The sequence below is a fragment of the Gorilla gorilla genome, chromosome 1 (assembly GCF_029281585.2).
Source record: "Gorilla gorilla gorilla isolate KB3781 chromosome 1, NHGRI_mGorGor1-v2.1_pri, whole genome shotgun sequence".
NCBI classification, from domain to species: domain Eukaryota; kingdom Metazoa; phylum Chordata; class Mammalia; order Primates; family Hominidae; genus Gorilla; species Gorilla gorilla.
Window position 1 is genome coordinate 214,505,102 of NC_073224.2, and position 21,299 is coordinate 214,526,400.

General features: G+C 47.6%; 2 protein-coding genes across 8 annotated transcripts in view; one reads left to right on the forward strand and one right to left on the reverse strand.

Moving 5' to 3' along the window:
- RHD (Rh blood group D antigen) overlaps window positions 1-21,299 on the forward strand; it is a 67,191-nt gene that overhangs the window by 17,358 nt on the left and 28,534 nt on the right. For 6 of the 7 annotated variants that reach the window (XM_063701591.1, XM_063701593.1, XM_063701595.1 and 3 more), the window contains exons 2-5: window positions 3,429-3,615; window positions 9,556-9,706; window positions 20,157-20,304; window positions 20,741-20,907. In XM_063701591.1, coding sequence (XP_063557661.1) covers window positions 3,429-3,615; window positions 9,556-9,706; window positions 20,157-20,304; window positions 20,741-20,907 — 653 coding nt within the window. Of the gene's footprint in view, window positions 1-400; window positions 869-3,428; window positions 3,616-9,555; window positions 9,707-20,156; window positions 20,305-20,740; window positions 20,908-21,299 lie in introns of those variants that run through there. The other variant, XM_063701602.1, reaches the window with a different exon arrangement.
- Window positions 12,300-13,568, reverse strand: LOC101141792 (succinate dehydrogenase [ubiquinone] cytochrome b small subunit, mitochondrial-like). Its single transcript, XM_055388175.2, has one exon. It carries the CDS (start codon window positions 13,566-13,568, stop codon window positions 13,089-13,091), a length of 480 nt encoding a protein of 159 aa, XP_055244150.2. The 3' UTR covers window positions 12,300-13,088.

Genomic DNA, 21,299 nt, shown 5'->3' on the forward strand with positions numbered 1-21,299 from the left:
AGCCTGTGCAAGGACATAGTTCCAGGAATTCAGAGCTGGGCTCTGCTGCCGGCATGTTTTGGGGCCTGGTAGTTAGTTCACTGCTGAACTACCAGGTTAGATTTTCTTTCTCCAAGTTGTGGGGCTTTCGTAAACTTTTCCTAAAGGTCTTCCTTACAGTGTACAATTCTCCTCTGGGCCCGGTCATGAGCGCCCCTCACAGGCTCTCTCTGGTCCCCTTCTGTAAAATGAGAGGAAAATGGAAGAATTGCTCTACTCATGGAATCTTCAATAAGTCCGGACCCTATGCATATAGCATTGCTACAAAATGGCAGATGCACTTTAACAATCGTGTTTAATAAAAGGTTGGATTTGCATATCTTAAGTGGGGCATGCAGTCTCCAACTGAACACAAGCCTCACTGCTCCCACATGTGCACTGCACCTTCATGTACATATTTCCTGCTTGGCTCCTGAGGGAATTTGAGTAATCCCAAGAGGAACCCCTGTAGAAAATGTCCCCTGGCCACACACCCCCATTCCTAAGGACGCAAGCAGGAGACAGAAACATTCCCTGCACCTCCCTCCTTGCTGTCAGAAGAAGTGCAAAGAGTTGAATCCTTCCTAATGCCCACTTCTCACGCACGCCCCAAATCCCCAGGTCCTGTGGAGGTCCTTGGGGGTCTCCTATATCCTGGTGGTGTCAGGTTGATTTGGAAATGTCAGTGTCCTCCCTTGTCCTCTCTGGCAGACCCTGGGTGTGTGTATGTTTCAATGGAAGTGAATTTAAATGTACTTTATAAATCAAAGACTTTTTCTGAGACTTTGGAGAGTTCCAGTAATGAGAGCTTCTCATTGTTATCAAAGCCAGGGCTGGAGACCAGTGGCAGGTGAGTTCCTATTGCTGTGATTGTCATGATGATGTTGATGAAGAGCCACTATTTATTGAGCGTTCTCCATGTGCCAGGCACTGTACTAAACATTATTTCCTTCAGATTTCCCAGAAACCTCTCAGGTGGCTCTAATTACCCTTATTCAGTTGATAAGGAAAGTAAGCAACTTACAAGACCACAGGGCTATGAAGTGGAAACACATAAATTGATATTTCATTTTATTTATTTATTTATTTTGAGACGGAGTCTCGCTCTGTCACCCAGGCTGGAGTGCAGTGGTGCGGTCTCAGCTCACTGCAACCTCTGCCTCCCGGGTTCAAGCGATTCTCCTGCCTCAGCCTCCCGAGTAGCTGGGATTACAGGTGCCCGCCACCACATCCAGCTAATTTTTTTGTAATTTTAGTAGAGACCGGGTTTCACCATGTTGGCCAGGCTAGTCTCGAACTGCTGACCTCATGATCTGCCCACCTCAGCCTCCTAAATTGGTATTTTTATATGTCCAAAAGAGTCAACTGGTGGCAATTTAGTGAGCTTGAATCTAATAGGAAATGATAGAGCTGGGATCGAACAGAGCTATGTGAACTCAAAACCTATGCTTCCCCTTCCACCTTTTCGAAAAACATTGTCTAGGCTGGGCACGATGGCTCATGCCTGTAATCCCAGCACTTTGGGAGACGGAGGTGGGTGGATTACATGAGGTCAGGAGTTCGAGACCAGCTTGGCCAAAAATTAGCCAGGCGTGGTGGCGCGCGCCTGTGGTTCCCACTGAAGCACAGGAGGCTGAAGCACAAGAATCACTTGAACCCGGGAGGCGGAGGTTGCAGCGAGCTGAGATCGCACCACTGCACTCCAACCTGGGCAACAGAGAGACTCTGTCTCGAAAAAAAAAATTGTCTACATGCTGGTTGCAGAAAATTTAAACACTAAAACTAAAAAAGTAAAACATCTCCCAAAGTTAGAGACAATATTCATGACGGGAAAAAAAAATTCTTCAAGATCTCTCTCCAGTCATTTATTCATGTGCGAAAACAGTTGGTGATCATTGATAAAATAGCTTTTAGAGTTTGGAGCAATTACGTGCATTACATATACCATTTGATTCTGGCAACCTAATGAAGGAGTATGATCATTTCCCCTATTTAACAGACAAGAACAAGAAGAGGGAGGGCAGATGGTGTGGTAGTCTAAGGCACAGGCTCCAGCAGATTATCTAGGTGTAAATCTTGGCTGTAGGCCAGGCCCTGTGGCTCATGTCTGTAATCCCATCACTTTGGGAAACCGAGGTGGGCAGATCACTTGAGGTCGGGAGTTTGAGACAAGCTTGGCCAACACAGTGAAACCCCTTCTCTATTAAAAATACAAAAATTAGCCGGGCACGGTGGCGGGCACCTGTAATCCCAGCTACTTGGGAGGCTGAGGCAGGAGAATCACTTGAACCCAGGAGGCAGAGGTTGCAGTGAGCCGAGATCTCGCCACTGTACTCCAGCCTGGGTGACAAGAGTGAAACTCTATCTCAAAATTAAAAAAAAAATCTTAGCTCTACCCACCGGGGCAAGTTACGTAACGCCTCTGTGCCTTGGTTTTCATATCTGTAAAATGGTGACAGTAACAGCACCCACGTCAAAGTGTGGTTGTGAGAACGAAACAAGATAGTCTATGTAAAGTGATTGAAACAGCATAGGCACATGGTAAACGCTTAAGAAATGTAGGCTGTTATAAAGCTCAGAGATGTTAAGTAACCAGATCAAGACCACACAGTTAGAGGGTGCCAGAGTCCTGATTTGAACCCAAGTTTGTCTCGTTCTGGAGCTCAAGCTGCTAACCCTTTTTCAAAACTGGAATTAAACCAAAGTGCTCACCCTCCGCTTTGCTGGGCCCCTCCCTGCCCTCAGGTGCATCTCTTCCACTCACCTGCCACAGCAGCCTCTGCTCAGGGTCTGAGACTGGGAAAGGTGAGGGCTACCCAGGTGGCCCTGATGTTTTCTGCCAGCCAGCTCACCAGGTCCCTCGCAGCAGGCAGCAAAGGGAAGGAGGTTTGCTGTGAAGATTATGTGGTTCCCAACAACAAGAGCACTGGGCCTATCTCTGCCCTCTCTTTTCTGTGCGTCCTGGGCCAAGTCACTTGGCTTCTGTGGCTTTATTTTCTCATGTGCCCGGCCAGGGGGTTGGCCCCCATATGCAATAACAGCAGCAATGACCTTTACTGAGTGTCCATGTGCGTCAAGCACGTGTGCTTTACACTTGTTCTTATTATTAGGTTTAATAATAGAATAATTGCCACATTTACTGAGCACTCATTATGGGCCAGGCCCTGCCCTAAGTGCTTAATTAGCTTTAGCTCCTCTAATCCTTACCTTATCCCCACACGGCATGTTATGTTATCCCCATTATTCAGTTGAGAACATTGAGGCTCAAAGAGGCAAAGTAACTTGACCAAATACTTGTAAACGATCTCGCATGTCCCTTCCAGCTGCCATTTTGTAAGACTCTAATTTCACACCACCCTAAATCTCGTCTGCTTCCCCCTCCCCCTTCTCGCCATCTCCCCACTGAGCAGTTGGCCAAGATCTGACTGTGATGGCGGCCGTTGGCTTTGGCTTCCTCAACTCGCATTTGCGGAGACACAGCTGGAGCAGTGTGGCCTTCAACTTCTTCATGCTGGCGCTTGGTGTGCAGTGGGCAATCCTGCTGGATGGCTTCCTGAGCCAGTTCCCTCCTGGGAAGGTGGTCATCACACTGTTCAGGTACTGGGATGGTGGCTGGATCACTTCTGGGCCATAGAGGGAATGGACCCCGAAAGGACAGGTTCCAGAAGATCTGGGATATTGCCCCCTCTCTGTCTAGCACCAATGCTGTGCAATATTTAGGACATCCTTATGCTAAAAGATTATTCATTGTTTACAATTCAAATTTAACTGGGCATCCTGTATTTTACTGGACAGCCCTACTCCGTGTATCACAAGGAATCCAGGCCTACATTCCTCCTGCATCCTTTCTTTCCTGTTATTGTCGATTATGATTTTGTAAAGTTACATAATCAATATAAGTTTATGGAAAAAGTAAGAAGGAAACACGTTAGACAGAGAGAAATAGACATGCCACACCTAGAGAGACATTCCTTTTCTTTTTTTTTTTTTGAGACGGAGTTTTGCTTTTGTTGCCCAGGCTGGAGTGCAATGGTGCTATCTCAGCACACCACAACCTCAGCCTTCTGGGTTCAAGCGATTCTCCTGCCTCAGCCTCCTGAGTAGCTGGGATTACAGGCATGTGCCACCACACCTGGCTGATTTTGTGTTTTTAGTAGAGATAAGGTTTCTCTGTGTTGGTCAGGCTAGTCTCAAACTCCTGACCTCAGGTGATCCGCCCGCCTCGGCCTCCCAAAGTGCTGGGATTACAGGCATGAGCCACCGCGTCCCGCCTGAGAGACATTTTCTTGAAAAGAAAGGACTTTCAGCCCCCTAATGCTGCTAGACAAGAAATAGCCATGCGTTTATTTTCATTAAATTACCTGTGCTTTGTTTAGATGCCTTTGTGTGAAATGCTAAGAACCATCACAACTAATGTATGGTGCCAGAAGTCAGAATAGTGGTTACCTGGGCAGGAGGTGGATATTGATTAGGAAGGAACATAAAATAACCTCATGGGGTGCAGAAAATGTTCTCTATGTTCACCTGGGTGATGATTACACATCAAGCTATACATGTTTTAAAAGGGCATTGGCACTTAATAGGAGAAAGTAGGCTAAATTTTTTCCTGAAACATTGTTTTGTTTTGTTCAACTCTGAATCTCTGTGCTGCCCAGATGATGGTAAACGTCATCCTAGGCATCTTAGGGACCTCTCAAGGCCTCTCAAGGCCATTCCAGCCTCCCTTTCTAAGACTCTGCGAAACCTCTGGGCACTGCTGTTCAACATTTCTCTATGAGCCAGGAACTGTGCTGAGCACTCCACAAATATTATTTTGTTTAACTCTTCCAGGTAGGGATCTAAGCTGGTATACAAATAAGGAAGTGGAAGCTCAGAGAGGGCAAGGCACTTGCCTAGGGCCACACAGCTAAGTGGTGGAGATGGCTCCAACTTTTTATTATAACCTTTTCCACATGATCCAGAGTGGTCAGAACATGAAACACAGTCTAGCCAGCTCCCGATTGGCCCTGGGGGAAAAAAACTGTATGTATTTTTCTTTTTTAAAAGGTTTAGAGGCTGGGCATGGTGGTTCACACCTGTAATCCCAGTACTTTTGGGAGCCGAGGTGGGCAGATCACTTGAGCCCAGAAGTTTGAGACCAGCCTGAGCAACGCAGTGAGACCCTGTCTCTGCAGAAAATAGAAAAATCAGCTAGGCGTGGTGGTGTGCACCCACAGTCCCAGCTACTTGGGAGGCTGAGGCAGGAGGATCACCTGAACCCAGTGAGGTTGAGGCTGAGTGAACCATGATTGTGCCACTTCACTCCAGCCTGGACAACAGAGTGAGACCCTGTCTCAAAAACAGTTTTAGGGGCCGGGCACGATCGCTCACACCTGTAATCCCAGCACTTTAGAAGGCCGAGGCGGCAGATCATGAGGTCAGGAAATGGAGACCATCCTGGCTAACACGGAGAAACCCTGTCTCTACTAAAAATACAAAAAATTAGCCGAGCGTGGTGGCGGGCACCTGTAGTCCCAGCCACTCGGGAGACTGAGGCAGGAGAATGGCGTGAACCCTGGAGGTGGAGTTTGCAGTGAGCTGAGATCGTGCCACTGTACTCCAGCCTGGGCGACAGAACAAGACTCCATCTCAAAAAAAGAAAACAAAACCAGTTTTAGGCCAGGCGCAGTGGTTCATGCCTGTAATCCTGTACTTTGGGAGGCCTAGCAGGTGGATTACCTGAGGTCAGGCGTTCGAGACCAACCTGAACAACATGGTGAAATCCTGTCTCTACTAAAAACACAAAAATTAGCTGGGCATGGTGGCAGGCGCCTGTAATCCCAGCTACTTGAGAGGCTGAGGCAGGCGAATCACTTGAACCCAGGAGGCGGAGGTTATAGTGAGCCGAGATGGCGCCATTGCACTGTAGCCTGGACAACAGAGCGAGGCTCCATCTCAAAAACAAAACAAAACAAAACAAAAACAGTCTTAGAATTAATTCCCACGGGGATTCAATACACACACACACACACACACACACACACACACACACACACACACACACACGCATACACACAGTGCATCCACCTGGGACGTGACAAAGGGCACCCTGGGGGAGCCCTTTCAAACGGTAGTGGCCCTGGTTTGGTGTCGCTGCCTTAGCTTAAGGTCACACCAGCCTTCAGACTCCTTCAGCCCCACAGACTAGGGCTGCTCCCTTCATCTGATGTCCACAGGGACCCGTTTGTTCTTGACTCAATCCAGGAAGATGAGAAGGGAGAGAAGTCACTCGCAGCCTGAGTGAACTCCCCTGCCCCACCCCTGACTGCTTGGATCCCCCTAGGGGTGACCCCTGCTGAAACTGGCTCCTTCCTGACCGATTCCTCCCGTCAGGGCTGTGCTGATGGGTGGTGCCCAGGCCTGCCCCTGGGGACAGGGTACTCTCCCTTGGCAACACTCCAGCTTGTGCCACTTGACTTGGGACTGATTTGGTTCTGTTTTGAGTCCCTTCAGGGGAGGGGCCTATCTTATTCAACGTTGTTCTTTGTTTTCCTCACATACTGATAACTTAGCAAATGGCTATTGGAACAAAAATGAAAATAAATGGAACCCTGAAGTGGGATGTTTTAAAATTTTATTTATTTATTTTTTTAGAGACAGGGTCTTGCTCTGTTGCCCAGTCTGGAGTGCAGTGGTACAATCATAGCTCACTGCAGCCTCTGCCTCCTGGGCTCAAGTGATCCTCCCACCTCAGCCTCCTGAGTTAAATTTTTTTACAGGCGCCCCCTACCAAGCCCGGCTAATTTTTGTGTTTTTAGTAGAGAAGGGGTTTCACCAGGTGGGTCAGGTTGGTCTGGAACTCCCGACCTCAAGTGATCCACCTGCCTAAGCCTCCCAAAGTACTGGGATTACAGGCATGAGCCACTGTGCCTGGCCTAAAACTGTTTTTGAGACAGGGTCTCACTCTGTTGTCCAGGCTGGAGCGAAGTGGCAGGATCATGGCTCACTCAGCCTCAACCTCACTGGGTTCAGGTGATCCTCCTGCCTCAGCCTCCCAAGTAGCTGGGACTGTGGGTGCACACCACCATGCCTAGCTGATTTTTCTGTCTTCTGCAGAGACAGGATCTCACTGTGTTGCTCAGGCTGGTCTCAAACTCCTGGGCTCAAGTGATCTGCCCACCTCGGTTCCGAAAAGTACTGGAATTACAGCCTCCTGAGTAGCTGAGACCACAGGCACACACCACCACACCTAGCTTTTTTTTTTTTCTTTTTGTAGAGATGGAGTCTCACTATGTTGCCCAGGCTGGTCTCAAACTCCAGGCCTTAAGCAATCCTCCCACCTCAGCCTCCCAAAGTGCTAAGATTACAGGTGTGAGCCACCATTCCTGGCCTTAAAAGTGTGATATTTTTAATGTATTTTGAAATCTGCAGGAGTCTCCCTAGAAGATAATAGCAATAACCAACTCCTTTATTGTGCTTGACATATATCAACTCACTTTGCCCTTACCGTGGCTCCAGAGGCATTGGGTCCACCTTATAAATGGAGGCACCAAGGCACAGAGTGATTAAATAAGTTGCCCAGGATCACACAGCCAGAAAGTGGCTGAGTCAGGATTCCAGCCCAGGCAGCCTAGACCTGAGAGCACGCTCCTGACCACTGCACATCACTGTCTTAGCACCTCCTCAGCACAAACTGGCCCTTGAGGAATGAAATACCGCCGCCGGCACACACGCTCCTGAGTTAAGCCTTTGTCAATGAAATGAACACCCACTTAAAAGGAATAACCTGTCCAGGCACGATGGAACATTGAGTAACCCCTTATTCTAAAGTCCTGGTCCCTGTAAGACTCCTTCCCCATGCCCTTGCCCTTTTCTGACCTTCCCCTAAAGTCCTTGAGGCTTAAGCGGGCATAGTCTGCAGCAAACACTGGGGAAGCTGAGTCCAGACTTCAGAGCACAGGCTTTGGATCTAGGCCAGCTGGACTTGAACCTCACATTTGTGATCAGCTGGCATGACTGTTTCCAAAAAGTCCATTTTAATCCTCTACTTGACCTTCTGTAAAATGGGATACTGAATGGTAAGCTAGCACGATTTTACAGAGAGTTAATTTTTTTTTTTTTTTTTTTTTTTTTTTGTGAGACAGAGTCTTCTCTGTCGCCCAGGCTGGAGTGCAGTGGCGCAATCTCGGCTCACTGCAACCTCTGCCTCCCGGGGTTCAAGCGACTGCCGTGCCTCAGCCTCGAGAGTGGCTGGGATTACAAGCATGCACCACCATGCCTGGATAATTTTTGTATTTTTAGTTGAGACAGAGTTTCACCATGTTGGCCAGGCCAGTCTTGAACCCCTGGCCTCAAGTGATCCACCTGCCTTGGCCTCCCAAAGTGCTGGGAGTACAGGCATGAGCCACTGCGCCCAGCCTTATAGGGTTAAAATTTAAAAGAGGTGATGCTGTTACAAGCCTGTTTTACACAATTCTCTTATAATACATCATTATCATCACTGTTGCTGTGGTTGTAGCATCGTCATCATTAACTCCCAGAGGGAGGAGGGAGTCTCAGAGCAAGCTGCTCAGGGGAGACTGGATGTCCATGGATTGTGCAGCTCAGTACCACTTCCTCCAGGAAGTCCTCCCTGATAAGTCCAGTCAGCATCACCCTCTCCTTCCAATGAACCCCACTAGCCTTGTGATATCACAGATATTCTTAGTTGACAGGCTCATGGTGTAGCCTGTCTGGATCGTAAGTACATTTTTTTTTTTTTTGGGATCATAAGTAACTTCAAGAGCAAAATAATTTTGTCCTCCTGAGCATGCTCATTGGTCAAGGAAAGGAAGGAAACGTAATAGTGTTAATAAGGCTAGCGTCTTTTCAGGAGTTGGTTCTTTGTGCCAGTCTTGGTGCTAGACACACCGATAGGAAGAATACTCCTTCACATCCCCAGGACACCAACATGGGATACGTTTGATCATCATTCTTAATTTGCAGAAGGAGAAATAGGCTCAGTGAGATGAAATAGCCACTCCAGTGGCAAGGCTGGGACTGGAAGCCGGGCTTGTCCTGATTCCAAATCCAGTTTCTTTCCACTGCCATGGAGAGGGAGCGAAGGGACGGTGGCCCCAGATGAGGATGGGGTGACTGGATGTGGGCAGGCCTGCGGGGGAAGAGTGCCCTCTGTTGAGCATCTGAATGACGGCAGCAGAAAAGAAGACTGGGCAGAATCCCAGTTGTCAGATCCCCTGAGGGAACAGTCACCCCGATCATCCTCAGTCAGATGAGTGTGTGTAGATCAATGCCTCATAGATGAAGGCACTGAGGCACAGAGTGGTTAAGTCATCTGCCAGACCACATGGCTCAGGGTGCAGAGGCCACCTTAACAGGAGAAGAGATGGTCACTCCACTCTGCAGCATCAGCGCCCAGGTGGGTAGAAATCTTGTCTTCTATTCCCACAGAAAGTAGGTGCCCAACAGTGTTTGTTGAATGAATGAATGAATGAATGAATGAATGAGTGAGAGGCATCCTTCCTTCTCAGTCATCCTGGCTCTCCCTCTCTCCCCCAGTATTCGGCTGGCCACCATGAGTGCTTTGTCGGTGCTGATCTCAGCGGGTGCTGTCCTGGGGTACGTCAACTTGGTGCAGTTGGTGGTGATGGTGCTGGTGGAGGTGACAGCTTTAGGCACCATGAGGATGGTCATCAGTAATATCTTCAACGTGAGTCACGGTGCTGGGAGGAGGGACCTGGGAGAAAAGGGCCAAAAGCTCCATTTGGTGGGGTTTCCAGGGTTTTGAAAAATAAAGACAACCTGTAATCCCAGCTACTTGGGAGGCTGAGGAGGGAAGATCACTTGAGGCCAGGAGTGTGAGACCAGCCTGGGTATCATAGCAAGATCCTCATCTCTAAAAAGTAATTTTTTCTAAATTATCCAGTTGTGGTGGCATGCACCTGTAGTCTCAGTTACTCAGGAGGCTGAGGTGTGAGTTGGAAGGATTGCTTGAGCCCAGGAGTTAGAGACCAACCTGGGCAACATAGCAAGACCTCATCTCTAAATAAATAGGTAGGTGGATAGACAGATAGATAGACAGACAGACAGACAGACAGACAGACAGACAGACAGGCTGGGTACAGTGGCTCACACCTGTAATCCCAGCACTTTGGGAGGCCAAGGAGGGCAGATCACCTGAGGTCAGGAGTTCAAGACCAGCCTGGTCAACATGGTGGAACCTCATCTCTACTAAAAATACAAAATTTAGCTGGTCATGGTGGCAGGCACCTGTAATCCCAGCTACTCAGGAGGCTGAGGCAAGAGAATCGCTTGAACCCGGGAGGTGGAGGTTGCAGTGAACCGAGATCACGCCGTTGCACTGCAGCCTGGGGGACAAGAGCAAGACTTCATCTCAAATTTAAAAAAAAAGAAAAAAGAAAAGAAAAGATTGATAGATAGATAGATACCCAAATGAGGTTACAAAAGTGTGGTCTGTGCAAATGTTTAAACACAACAAACCAGTGCCTTTAACTACTACAGTATAATCCTGTAGGATTGTGCTATTCATGATATAATTATGGTTGTATAAAAGTAATTAATTCTCAGAGCCTCACCAGCAGTGGGTCCAGCAAGTTTGTACAGCCAGCATCTTCTTTCAGTCAGTGCATGTCAATAACTGCACATGTCCTCTCATTGGGAGAGCCTGTCGACAGTCTAAGTTTGAAGGCAGCTGTGAAGGTAAGGCCAATCCAAATGGCTCTCCCAGCTCCTCTGCTGTAACCCTGACCCTGAGTGAGGACATAGCCAACCTTCCCATCTCATAGGTGAGAAAGCTGATGCCTGGAGAGGGGAAGGGACTGCCCAAGATCACATAGCAAGATAGTGGCAGAAGCCAAGCGAGAACCCACAGTTCCAGCCTGGCTTAGAAGAAAGTGCACTGGACTTGGAGTCAAAGGCTGGGGTTTGCATCCGAGCTCTGCCATAAATCCCTGTGTGACTCTGGGTAATTTAACCTCTTAGAGCTTTAGTTTCTTCGTCTGTAATATGAGGGTAGCAGTACTACCACATAGGGTTTTGGGGGAGTAATTGAATTAATCACATGAGCTGATGCATGTTTACAAAAAAAAGCATGAAGCCCCTTTACTGTGCCTCAGTATCCCAAAGGACTTTGGATTTTACTCTGAGAAATACAGGGAGAACTAGGGAGTGTTGGGCAGAGGAGAGCTATGATCTGACTTATGTTTTAAGATACTCTGGCTTCTGGGTTCAGAAAAGACTGAAGGGGCAAGAGAGGAAGCAGGTGGAGACCAGAGCGGCAGTGATGGCCATCATCCAGACTCAGACTAGGACAATAGCTGTGAGAGTGGTGGGAAGTGGTTGGATCCTGACTGTATTTTAATGGCAGAATTGACAGGATTTGCTGACAGACTGCACGTGGGGTTGAGAGGGTCAAGATGACTTCAAGGTTCTCATCTGGCACAACTCAGCGGCTGCTGGTGCCATTTACTGAGATGGGGAACGTTGGGGTGGGATAGATCTGGGAGGGAAAACCCAGAGTTCAGTGTCGAATGTGGTAGCGTTAGGGTTAAGGTTGGGGCGGGTAGAGATGTGTATGAAACATCCCAGTGGAGACACTGAATGGAGATGTACAAGTCTGAAGCTTAGTGGAAAGGTTAGGGCTAGGGATGTAAATTTGGGAGTTGTTACAATACAGATGGTGTTTAAAGCCATGAGACCCAAGGAGATCACTCAGGAGTGAGGATAAAGGGAGATGGGAAGAAGTCTGAGGACTGAGTCCTAGAACACCCTGCATTTTAGAGGGGGGACATGTGTAAGAGCCAGCAAAGGAGACAGAATTGTGCTTGGAGAGGCAGGAGGAAGCCCAGGAGAGCGTGAGGTCCTGGAAGGCAAGGAAAGAGAGGGCCCCAGGTGGGCTGAATGCTGCTGAGAGGTCACGTAGGATGAGGGCTGAGAAGTAGCCATTGGATTTGGCCAGGAGACCTTGGCATGCATGGTTGTAGAGGAGGATGAAGGCAAAAGCCTGGCTTGACTGATTCAAGAGCAGGAGATGAGAAAGTGGAGACAGCATGCAGGGGCAGCCCTGCCAAGGACTTTGCTCTAAAGGGGAACAGAGAAATGGAGGAGAAGCAGGAGGGCAATAATCCGATAGAGAGAGGAAAAATCTGATGATACAGAAGAGAGATGAACTGCAAGAGTCAAGCCTTTGAGTTGGAAAGCAGGAGTGGGATTTTGAGCACTGATACCTTTAGGCCGATGCAGGGACAGTTCATCTTTTTTTAAATTATTATTATTATACAACATTTTATTTAAAAATTTATTTTCACAGAATACATTTTCACATTAGAGATTCCCATTGTGCGAAAATAACAATTTATTACTTATAGTTTTATATTTGTGGACAGATTGTTTTAGAACAAGTAGAATACATTTGAGAATTAAATCTCAGTTTACAATGGGTAATATTTTGATACGTGTACGGGGAAACTTGCCCTTAAATGGAACTTCTGTATCTTCAGAAGCACTCCAAGCGTTTCTTCCTAGGATTTAGAAATTTATAATATGAGATATCAGCATTTCCTAATTTTAAAATTTCCCTAGTATATGTAACCATCGGTAGGTGGTATCTACCGACTAGAGAGGGGAGTTTTCGAAAATTAAACACTGTCTAATTTTCTGCCAAGTTTTTATTCATGAATTAAGAGTATTTCCCTTAGTCCATTATTCCCAAGGCAAATATGGAAGTTTGATCATATGTTAATCGTAATAAAGCTGGATTCTTTTTAAGAGATTGATAAATTAAAAGGCAAAAGCTGATATATCATGTTTAGTTATACTGTGAGTCTTATAAGAAGCTGGGAGGCAACCCCATTAACTCACCAGAATACAGAACTCAGTCTCACAACTTAAATATAATTCCTCTCAAACCTTTTCCTCAAAGTTAAATTCTGAAAATAATCTTGTGATGAAGAGAAGAAGGCTGTCGACCAATGGACTTATCTGTTATTTCTTCCTTATTGTGAGCTTAATGGCATGACAAAGCAGAGGCAAAGAGGCATACATCAATTCTTCAAAGTAGGAAGTCAGAAAGGTCAGAGCTTCCACAGCATGGCAACAGCTTTGCAGATGCCCACATCGTGATAGTTGAAATAGCAAAGCCCAGCAAAGGTTAAAGCTGAAAGTGCCAAAAGCCCTGCCTTGGCAGCTTTCTGCGAGGCATCCCCATGAACATAGTCAGTAACAACTTGTCCAAGGCCCCAGTGACCATGAACAGTGAGGGCTGCAGCCAGGGAATAGTCCATCGCAGAGCAAGGATTCAAATCAGCAGCCGGAAGCAGACCCAGGAGCAAAACACTGACAACCCTCTCGCTAGTCCAGTGGAGACACGCAGCCTTGGAGCCAGAATGGTGGCTCGGTGACAAGTGTATGTGCTGCACTCCACACCATTCTGGGATAGGTCGGTCCTGAAGAAATGCTGAGATATGAGCAGGTCTGACAACTGGAGTTCGCAGCAACAGAGCTGGGCCTCCTTGGGCACCGCAAACGGCACTCAGCCTCCAGAGAACTGCCATCTCGTTCCTGAGGCGGACAGTTCATCTTAACGAGAGAAATGGCAGGGACTGTGAATAGGCTGGCAGATTTGGTGGCGGGTGCCACAGGTTCAGTCTCCTGCAGGGAGAGGAGAAAATGCCTTACTAATTCCTTGTATTTTCTCAGAGAAACAAGAGGCACCGTCATCAGCCTCATGTGAGGGTGGGAAGGAGGGATGGGGTTTGCGGAGAGGGAAAGTATGGTATGGTCATCTGTGGGAGTGGAAGAGAGTGAGAGGGCTGGAGGGGTGCAGCGGGACTGCAGGCTGGCACCAGGGTCCCTAGGGCTTGTAGTTGGTGGAAAGTGCATCAGTGACCAGGGCTGTGTGCAGCTGCTCCAGGCAGGTGTGGAAGAAGCAGAGTTGAACTTGCCCAGCCTGGGGTGCTGCCCAGAGTGAGCCCAAAGCCCAAGGGAGACCAGAGATGGGGCTGTTTGCAAAGGAGGAAGTATAACAGTAGCCCACAAAATCTGAGCTGGTTAAGAAAGGAGAGAGAGTGAAAATGGGAAGCCCAGCCTGGCAGCCTGGGTACACATCTCAGCTCAACCCACACTAGCTGAATCCATTTGGGCCCCTTAGTTGACCTCTCTGTGCCTCAGTTTCTCTATCTATAGAATGGGGATAAGAATAATGCTACTTCCTAGGGCTGTTGTGAGAATTGAACAAGTGAACGAACACTTGTTCAATTTTGAACACTGTTGTAAAGCATTTAGGACAGTGCCTGGCATGGGGTAAGTGTTGCAGCAGTGCTGTTATTTTCATCATCACCATTGTTCTCAGGCTGCGTTGGTTGGAGCTGCTGAAGGGAGGCAATTTAAGGAAGTGAGCCGGACAGACAGGAGGTGGGTGGTTATCAGGTGCGATGCTTGAAACTGAGGCTTCGGAGGCAACAGTTACTGGTAATGACAAGGTCTAAGGCTTGACAGTGGGTGGCAGAAGTGTAACGTAGGGAAAGAGACGAGCGGTCAAGGAGCCGAGAGGGAAGGAGTTGGGTGGACTAAGATCATTTGTGGAAGAATGATGGAGAGAAAGGCTGAAGGGCAGGAGCTGACATCATCAGTGACCAAGAGGCGGCCGGGAGGCTGAGACCGCAGCAAGGAAGGGAGAGTGTGATGGCATCTTCTTCAAGGGAGCTGGGGATGTTTGGGGTGGAAAAAAGAACAATGGTCTGGGAGGGAATATGGGAAGTTTTTTTTTTTTTTTTTTGAGATGGAGTTTCGCTGTTGTCACCCAGGCTGGATTGCAATGTTGCAATCTCGGCTCACTGCAACCTCTGCCTTCCAGGTTCAAGTGATTCTCCTGTCTCAGCTTCCCGAGTAGCTGAGATTACAGGCACACACCACCGCGCCTGGCTTACTTTTGTATTTTTAGTAGAGACGGAGTTTTGCCATGTTGGCCAGGCTGGTCTCAAACTCCTGACCTCAGGTGATCCACCCGCCTTGGCCTCCCAAAGTGCTGGGATTAGAGGCGTGAGCCACCGCGCCCAGCCTGGAAGTTTGTATTTATTAATTTTTGGTTGTCTTCATCTGTGTATGTGACTTTAACCCCTAAATACTTCAGTGTACATTTCTTTTTTTTTTTTTTTCTTTGAGACAGAGTCTTGCTCCATCAGTCAGCCAGGCTGGAGTGCAGTGGTGTCATCTCAGCTCACTGCAACCTCCGCCTCCTGGATTCAAGCAATTCTTTTGCTTCACCCTCCTGAGTAGCTGGGATTAGAGGCATGCCACCATGCCCAGTTAATTTTTGTATTTTTAGTAGAGATGGAGTTTCACCATATTGGCCAGGCTGGTCTTGAGCTCCTGGCCTCAGTTGATCCACCTGTCTCAGCCTCCCAAATTGCTGAGATTACAGGCGTGAGCCAGCATAACCGGCCTCAGTGTATATTTCTGATGCAGTTGGGTTCTGTATCCCCCTCCAATCTCATCTCGAATTGTAATCCCTACGTGTTGAGGGCAGGACCTCGTGGGAGGTGATTGGATCACAGGGGTGGTTTCCCCCATGCTCTTCTTGTGACAGTGAGTGGGTTTTCAGGAGAGCTGATGGTTTGAAAGTGTGGCACTTCCTCTCTCTCTTTCTCTCTCTCTCACCTGCCACCACGTAAGATGTGCCTTGCTTCCCTTTCACCTTCCACCATGATTGTAAATTTCCTGAGGCCTCCCCGGCCATGCCAAACTGTGAGTCAGTTAAGCCTCTTTTGTTTATAAATTACGCAGTCTCAGGAAGTATCTTTATAGCAGTGTGAAAAGAGACTAACACAATTTCCTAAGACATGGGGACATTCTCTCACATAACCATTGTTCAGTTAACAAAAATGAGAAATTGACATTGATATATTATGATCACCTTATTCTCATTTCACCAATTTTTTCAATAATATCCTTTCTAGAAAAAAATACATATTTTTTGTGGTCGAGGATTACATCTTGCATTTAGTTCTCATGTCTTATTCAATTCCATCAATCTGGAACAGTTTCTTCATCTTTCTTTATCTTTCATGACCTTGACATGTTTTGAAGTTTCGAGCCAGTTCTTTTGTAGAATGTGGGTTTGTCTGCTGTTCCTCATGATTAGATTGTGGGTATGCATTTTTGGTAGGAATTCTCCAAGAGCCGTGTGTGCCCTTCTTAGTATATCATATCAGAAGACATGCTATCAATTTGCTCCATTACTGGGTGTGTTAACTGTGATCATTGGGTTAAGATGGTACCTGCCAGGATCTTCCACTGCAAAGTTACTATTTTCCCCTTTGTAATTAATAAACATCTTGTGAGGAGATAATTTCCTATAGAAATCCTGTTGATCATCCAACTTTCACCCACTGATTTTAGTGTTCATTGATTCTTCCCTGAATAAATTAGTACTATAATAATTGCCAATGGTGGTTTTCTAATTCCATCTTTCCTTCAGTAGTTGGCATTCTTCTGTAAGGAAAAGCTTTCGCTTCTCTGTTCATCCACTCATCTATGTGCTTGTTTATATCACCATGGGCTCCTGGATTCCGGTTTACACACTTCCATTTTCTGCCTTTTCTCTCTGCTTAATATAAGGATTAATGAGAACTCCCTGATTCCCAGGAAGAAAATGTCACCAGAGCTTTCTTAGGCGGAATGAAGAGAATTCAGTGTAAGAACCATAAAGGTGTATCTGTGTAGTATGGACAGTTTTAAAAACCAAACAAACACAAAGAACCTCCAAGGGCAGGAGGTGCTGCCAGACTCAGGAGGGCACTAGAACTGGCTATGAGAACCCTCTGAGATCCCAGGTAATCTGTGCTCTCCATCTTTTGGCTCTGATTCTCTCTGTACATCTAACATCTCTGTACACCAGCTTTCTCTTTAGCGAAACATGTGTCCCCTCCACCCACCCATCCACCTCCACTTGTTCCTGCATTTCTATGTCCCAGATCCTGCAGAAAACAACTCTTTCCTCTCAGTTAGTCTCAATTGTGTAGTCCAGGGAGAGAGAATCTGATCAGTCCCCTGGGTCATTTTTCCACCTTGGTCCAAGCAGCTGCAGCTGGCGTGGGAAATAGTTCACACAGTAAAAACATGGCTGTCAAGAAGAGGAGTAAATTTCAGAGGCAGAACACTCCCTGTGAGCCTGAACCTCTTCCTGCTTTGTTGCAGTCTTCATAACGATTGCTTTAAAAGACTGCATTGATATAACATCATCTCCTCTCTTCTCTGCATCTTTGACTTGCTAGCTTCACTGGTCTAGGGGAGGGCTTAGCACTGATTTTGAGTGTTCATTTTCCTCAAAACTTCAATTCAGCCTGGGTTTCTTCAGCAGGAGGGCTCGGGGGAACCAGAGCCAGGGACCAGAGTCATTTCAGTGCAGGCAGCTCAAGAAATGAATATTCCAGGCCAAGAATCCCCAAGTGTTCTTCCTGAACTCCTTCCTGGTGGAGCTCAAAGAGATGAAAAACGCAAGCCCGCTTTTCAGTTCTTATCAGGAAACTACATAGACTTTCCTCTTTATGTATGACTGAGGGCTTTTTACCACCATTTGTTCACTTCACAGATATTTATTTGGTATTTACTGTATACCAGGCACTCTTGTGGCAGTGGAAAATACAACTCTCATGGAACGTCTGTTCCAGAAGGAAAGACTGCCAATAAGCAATAAAATAGGCAAAAGATATAGCATGTTAGAGAGTGGTAAGTACCGCAGAGAAGAATAAAATGGAGAAAAGAAACATGAAAAGTTGGGGAGAGAGGATAACTGTTTGAGAGGGTGGCCGGGGCAGCTTCATCTCATCAAGGGGGTGATTTTTTGAGTACAGACCTGAAGGTAACGAGTGCACAAGCCACATGGGTACCTGAGAACAGCGGCAGAACAATGGCAGGGTGCTGGGAGGGCTGTTTACCACCCACGCTGTTTAGAATTGTCAGCACATGGTGATTAAAAAAAAAAAAAATAGGCTGGGTGCGGTGGCTCATGCCTGTAATCCCAGCGCTTTGGGAGGCCAAGGCGGATGGATCACTTGAGGTCAGGAGATAGAGACCAGCCTGGGGAACATGGTGAAACCCCGTCTCTACTAAAAATACAGAAATTAGCCAGGCACGGTGGTGGTTGCCTGTAATCCCAGCTACTTGGGAGGCTGAAGCAGGAGAATCGCTTGAACGCAACGGGTGGAGGTTGCAGTGAGACAAGATTGCACCACTGCACTCCAGCCTGGCGACAGAGCGAGACTCCGTCTCAAAAATAAATAAATAAATAAATAAAAATAAAAAGCAGACAGACTTTGTAGTCGGCTTTGGAATTGTTAGACACCCTCTACAGAAAAGGTACCCCGATTGCTTGCACCCAGGGTGGACTACTCCCTCCACCCTGCCCTTGTTACACCCTGGCTGGGGGTCAGCATTTCAGGCAGCTGAATGACCCAAAGTGGGAACATGCTAGTGGGTTTGAGGATGAGCAAGTGGAGGAGGGCAATAGGAGGTGACGCCCGAGAGGTCAGGTGAGAGTGGATCCTGCAGGGTCATGGCAAGAACATGGACCTTGACTTTGAGTGACATGGGAGCCGCTGGAGGCTTCTGAGCAGAGGAGTAACATGATCTGACTTGCATTTTATTTTATTTATTTATTTGACGCAGAGTCTCACTCTGTCGCCGAAGCTGGAGTGCAGTGGCGCCATCTCAGCTCACTACAGCCTCTGCCTCCCAGGTTTCAGTGAATCTCCTGCCTCAGCCTCCCAGGTAGATGGGATTACAAGCAAGCATCACCACGCCCGGCTAATTTTTGTATTTTTAGTAGAGACAGGGTTTTGCCATGTTGGCCAGGCTGGTATCGAACTCCTGACCTCAGGTGATCCACCCACCTCAGCCTCCCAAAGTGCTGGGATTACAGGCAGGAGCCACCATGCCCGGCCTGACTTGCATTTTAACAGGGTCACTCTGCCTGCTGTGTGGAGAACAGTCGGCAGGAAGACAAGGGTGGAAACAGGGAGACCAGTTAGGAGGTTATTGTAACAATTTGGGGTAGTGGTGATGGTGGCTTAAACCAAGATGGGGTCAGTGGGAAATGGTGCTAAAAATCCTGCCAATTCTGGGTATTTTTAGAAAGCACAGCTGACAGCTTTCTCCAGTAGCCCACTAAATAAGTTATGAAGCATTACTAAAATGTGATAGTCATGATGCAGAATTAGAATATATCTAGAATTTACCGAAGACCTTAGTTTGGTATTACAAGAAGTCTGGTTGCTTCATGTTGCAAAATTTATATCACTCATCACTCCTGCAGAGTTAAAAATCCGCTGAGAAGTAGGAATCAGTGAGGTGCGTGTCCATGTGGGTTTTTGCCACACCTAAGTGAACCTTGGTCAAAAGCATATAAGAGCTACTGATAGGCCAGGTGTGCTGGCTCATGCCTGTAATCTCAGCACTTTGGGAGGGAAGAATCTCTTGAGCCCAGGAGTTCGAGACCAGCCTGAGCAACATAGTGAGATTCCATCTTTACACAAAATTTAAAAATTGGCCAGGCATGGTTGTGCATGGTTGTGCACTCCTGTAATCCCAGCTACTCAGGAAGCTGAGGTGGGAGGATTGCTTGAGCCTGGGATTTGGAGACTACAGTGAGCTGTGACCACACCACTGCACTCCAGCTTGAGCAATGGAGCAAGACTCTGTCTCAAAAAAAAAAAAAAAAAAAAAAGGCCGGGCACAGTGGCTCATGCCTGTAATTCCAACACTTTGGGAGGCCGAGGCGGGTGGATCGCCTGAGGTCAGGAGTTTGAGACCAGCCTGGCAAACACGGTGAAACCCCATCTCTACTAAAAATACAAAATTAGCCCAGCGTAGTGGCGCATGCCTGTAATCCCAGCTACTAGGGAAGCTGAGGCAGGAGAATCGCGTGAACCTGGGAGGCAAAGGTTCCAGTGAGCCGAGATCGTGCCGTTGCACTCCAGCCTGGGCAAAGCCTACTGGGTTGGGCTGGGTAAGCTATGAACACCAGTCTCATGGCTTCAAGTCACACCTCCTAAGTGAAGCTCTGAACTTTCTCCAAGGACCATCAGGGCTTGCCCCAGGCAGAGGATGCCGACACTCACTGCTCTTACTGGGTTTTATTGCAGACAGACTACCACATGAACATGACGCACTTCTACGTGTTCGCAGCCTATTTTGGGGTGACTGTGGCCTGGTGCCTGCCAAAGCCTCTACCTGACATAAAGAAGGATAAAGATCAGATAGCAACGATACCCAGTTTGTCTGCCATGCTGGGTAAGGACAAGGTGGGGTGAGTGGTCTCATACTTGGGCTGAGCAGAATGGCTCAGAAAAGGCTCTGGCTGAAAAAATCTCCCCCCTTTACCAACTTCCCCTGGGTGTCTGAAGCCCTTCCATCATGATTCATTTCTTTGAGCAGTGTTTGTTAAATTCATACCTTTGAATTAAGCACTTCACAGAGCAGGTTCAGGAGCAGGCTCAGGAGGCCTGGGGTATGCAGATTTCAACCCTCTTGACTTTGTTTCCTTGTCTGTAAAATGTGGTTAGCTGGTATCAGCTTGAGAGCTCGGAGGGGAGACGTGACTTCCCCATCTAACTCTAAGTGACAAGGCTGAGACTTTCCAGCCCTAGGATTCTCATCCAAAACCCCTCGAGGCTCAGACCTTTGGAGCAGGAGTGTGATTCTGGCCAACCACCCTCTCTGGCCCCAGGCACCCTCTTCTTGTGGATGTTCTGGCCAAGTTTCAATTCTGCTCTGCTGAGAAGTCCAATCGAAAGGAAGAATGCCGTGTTCAACACCTACTATGCTCTAGCAGTCAGCACGGTGACAGCCATCTCAGTGTCATCCTTGGCTCACCCCCAAGGGAAGATCAACATGGTGAGCAGGGCGCTGCCCTTGGGCAGCACTTGGGTCTAACAGGACTGACACACATATTTATGCCCCTCCCCACCCCAGGGCCAGCGTGGGTTGGGAGAGGGCATGCTGGCTGGTGGAGCTGTGCCTGCCTCTACAGTGGAGCTCTAGGAAGAATGCTGGGTGGTCACAGTGGGCCTGGGACTCAGGAGACTGTCCAGTAATCAAAGGCTTTCTGGGGGGAGTGATTAAATCCATCCATGCTAACATGAAACAGACCTGAGTTTGAACCCCATTTCTGCTAGTTGTTAAAGTCAGTCACCATGAGCGAGAGTCAGCAGCAACAGACTAGACTAGAATTAGCCAGCCTCTCTCTTCCCCCCAACAAATTTCAAGAAGGGAACCATCAGAATCAG

Excerpts from the sequence above, each read along its gene's own strand:
- LOC101141792 (XM_055388175.2), bottom strand. The coding sequence starts at position 13,568 with ATGGCAGTTCTCTGGAGGCTGAGTGCCGTTTGCGGTGCCCAAGGAGGC.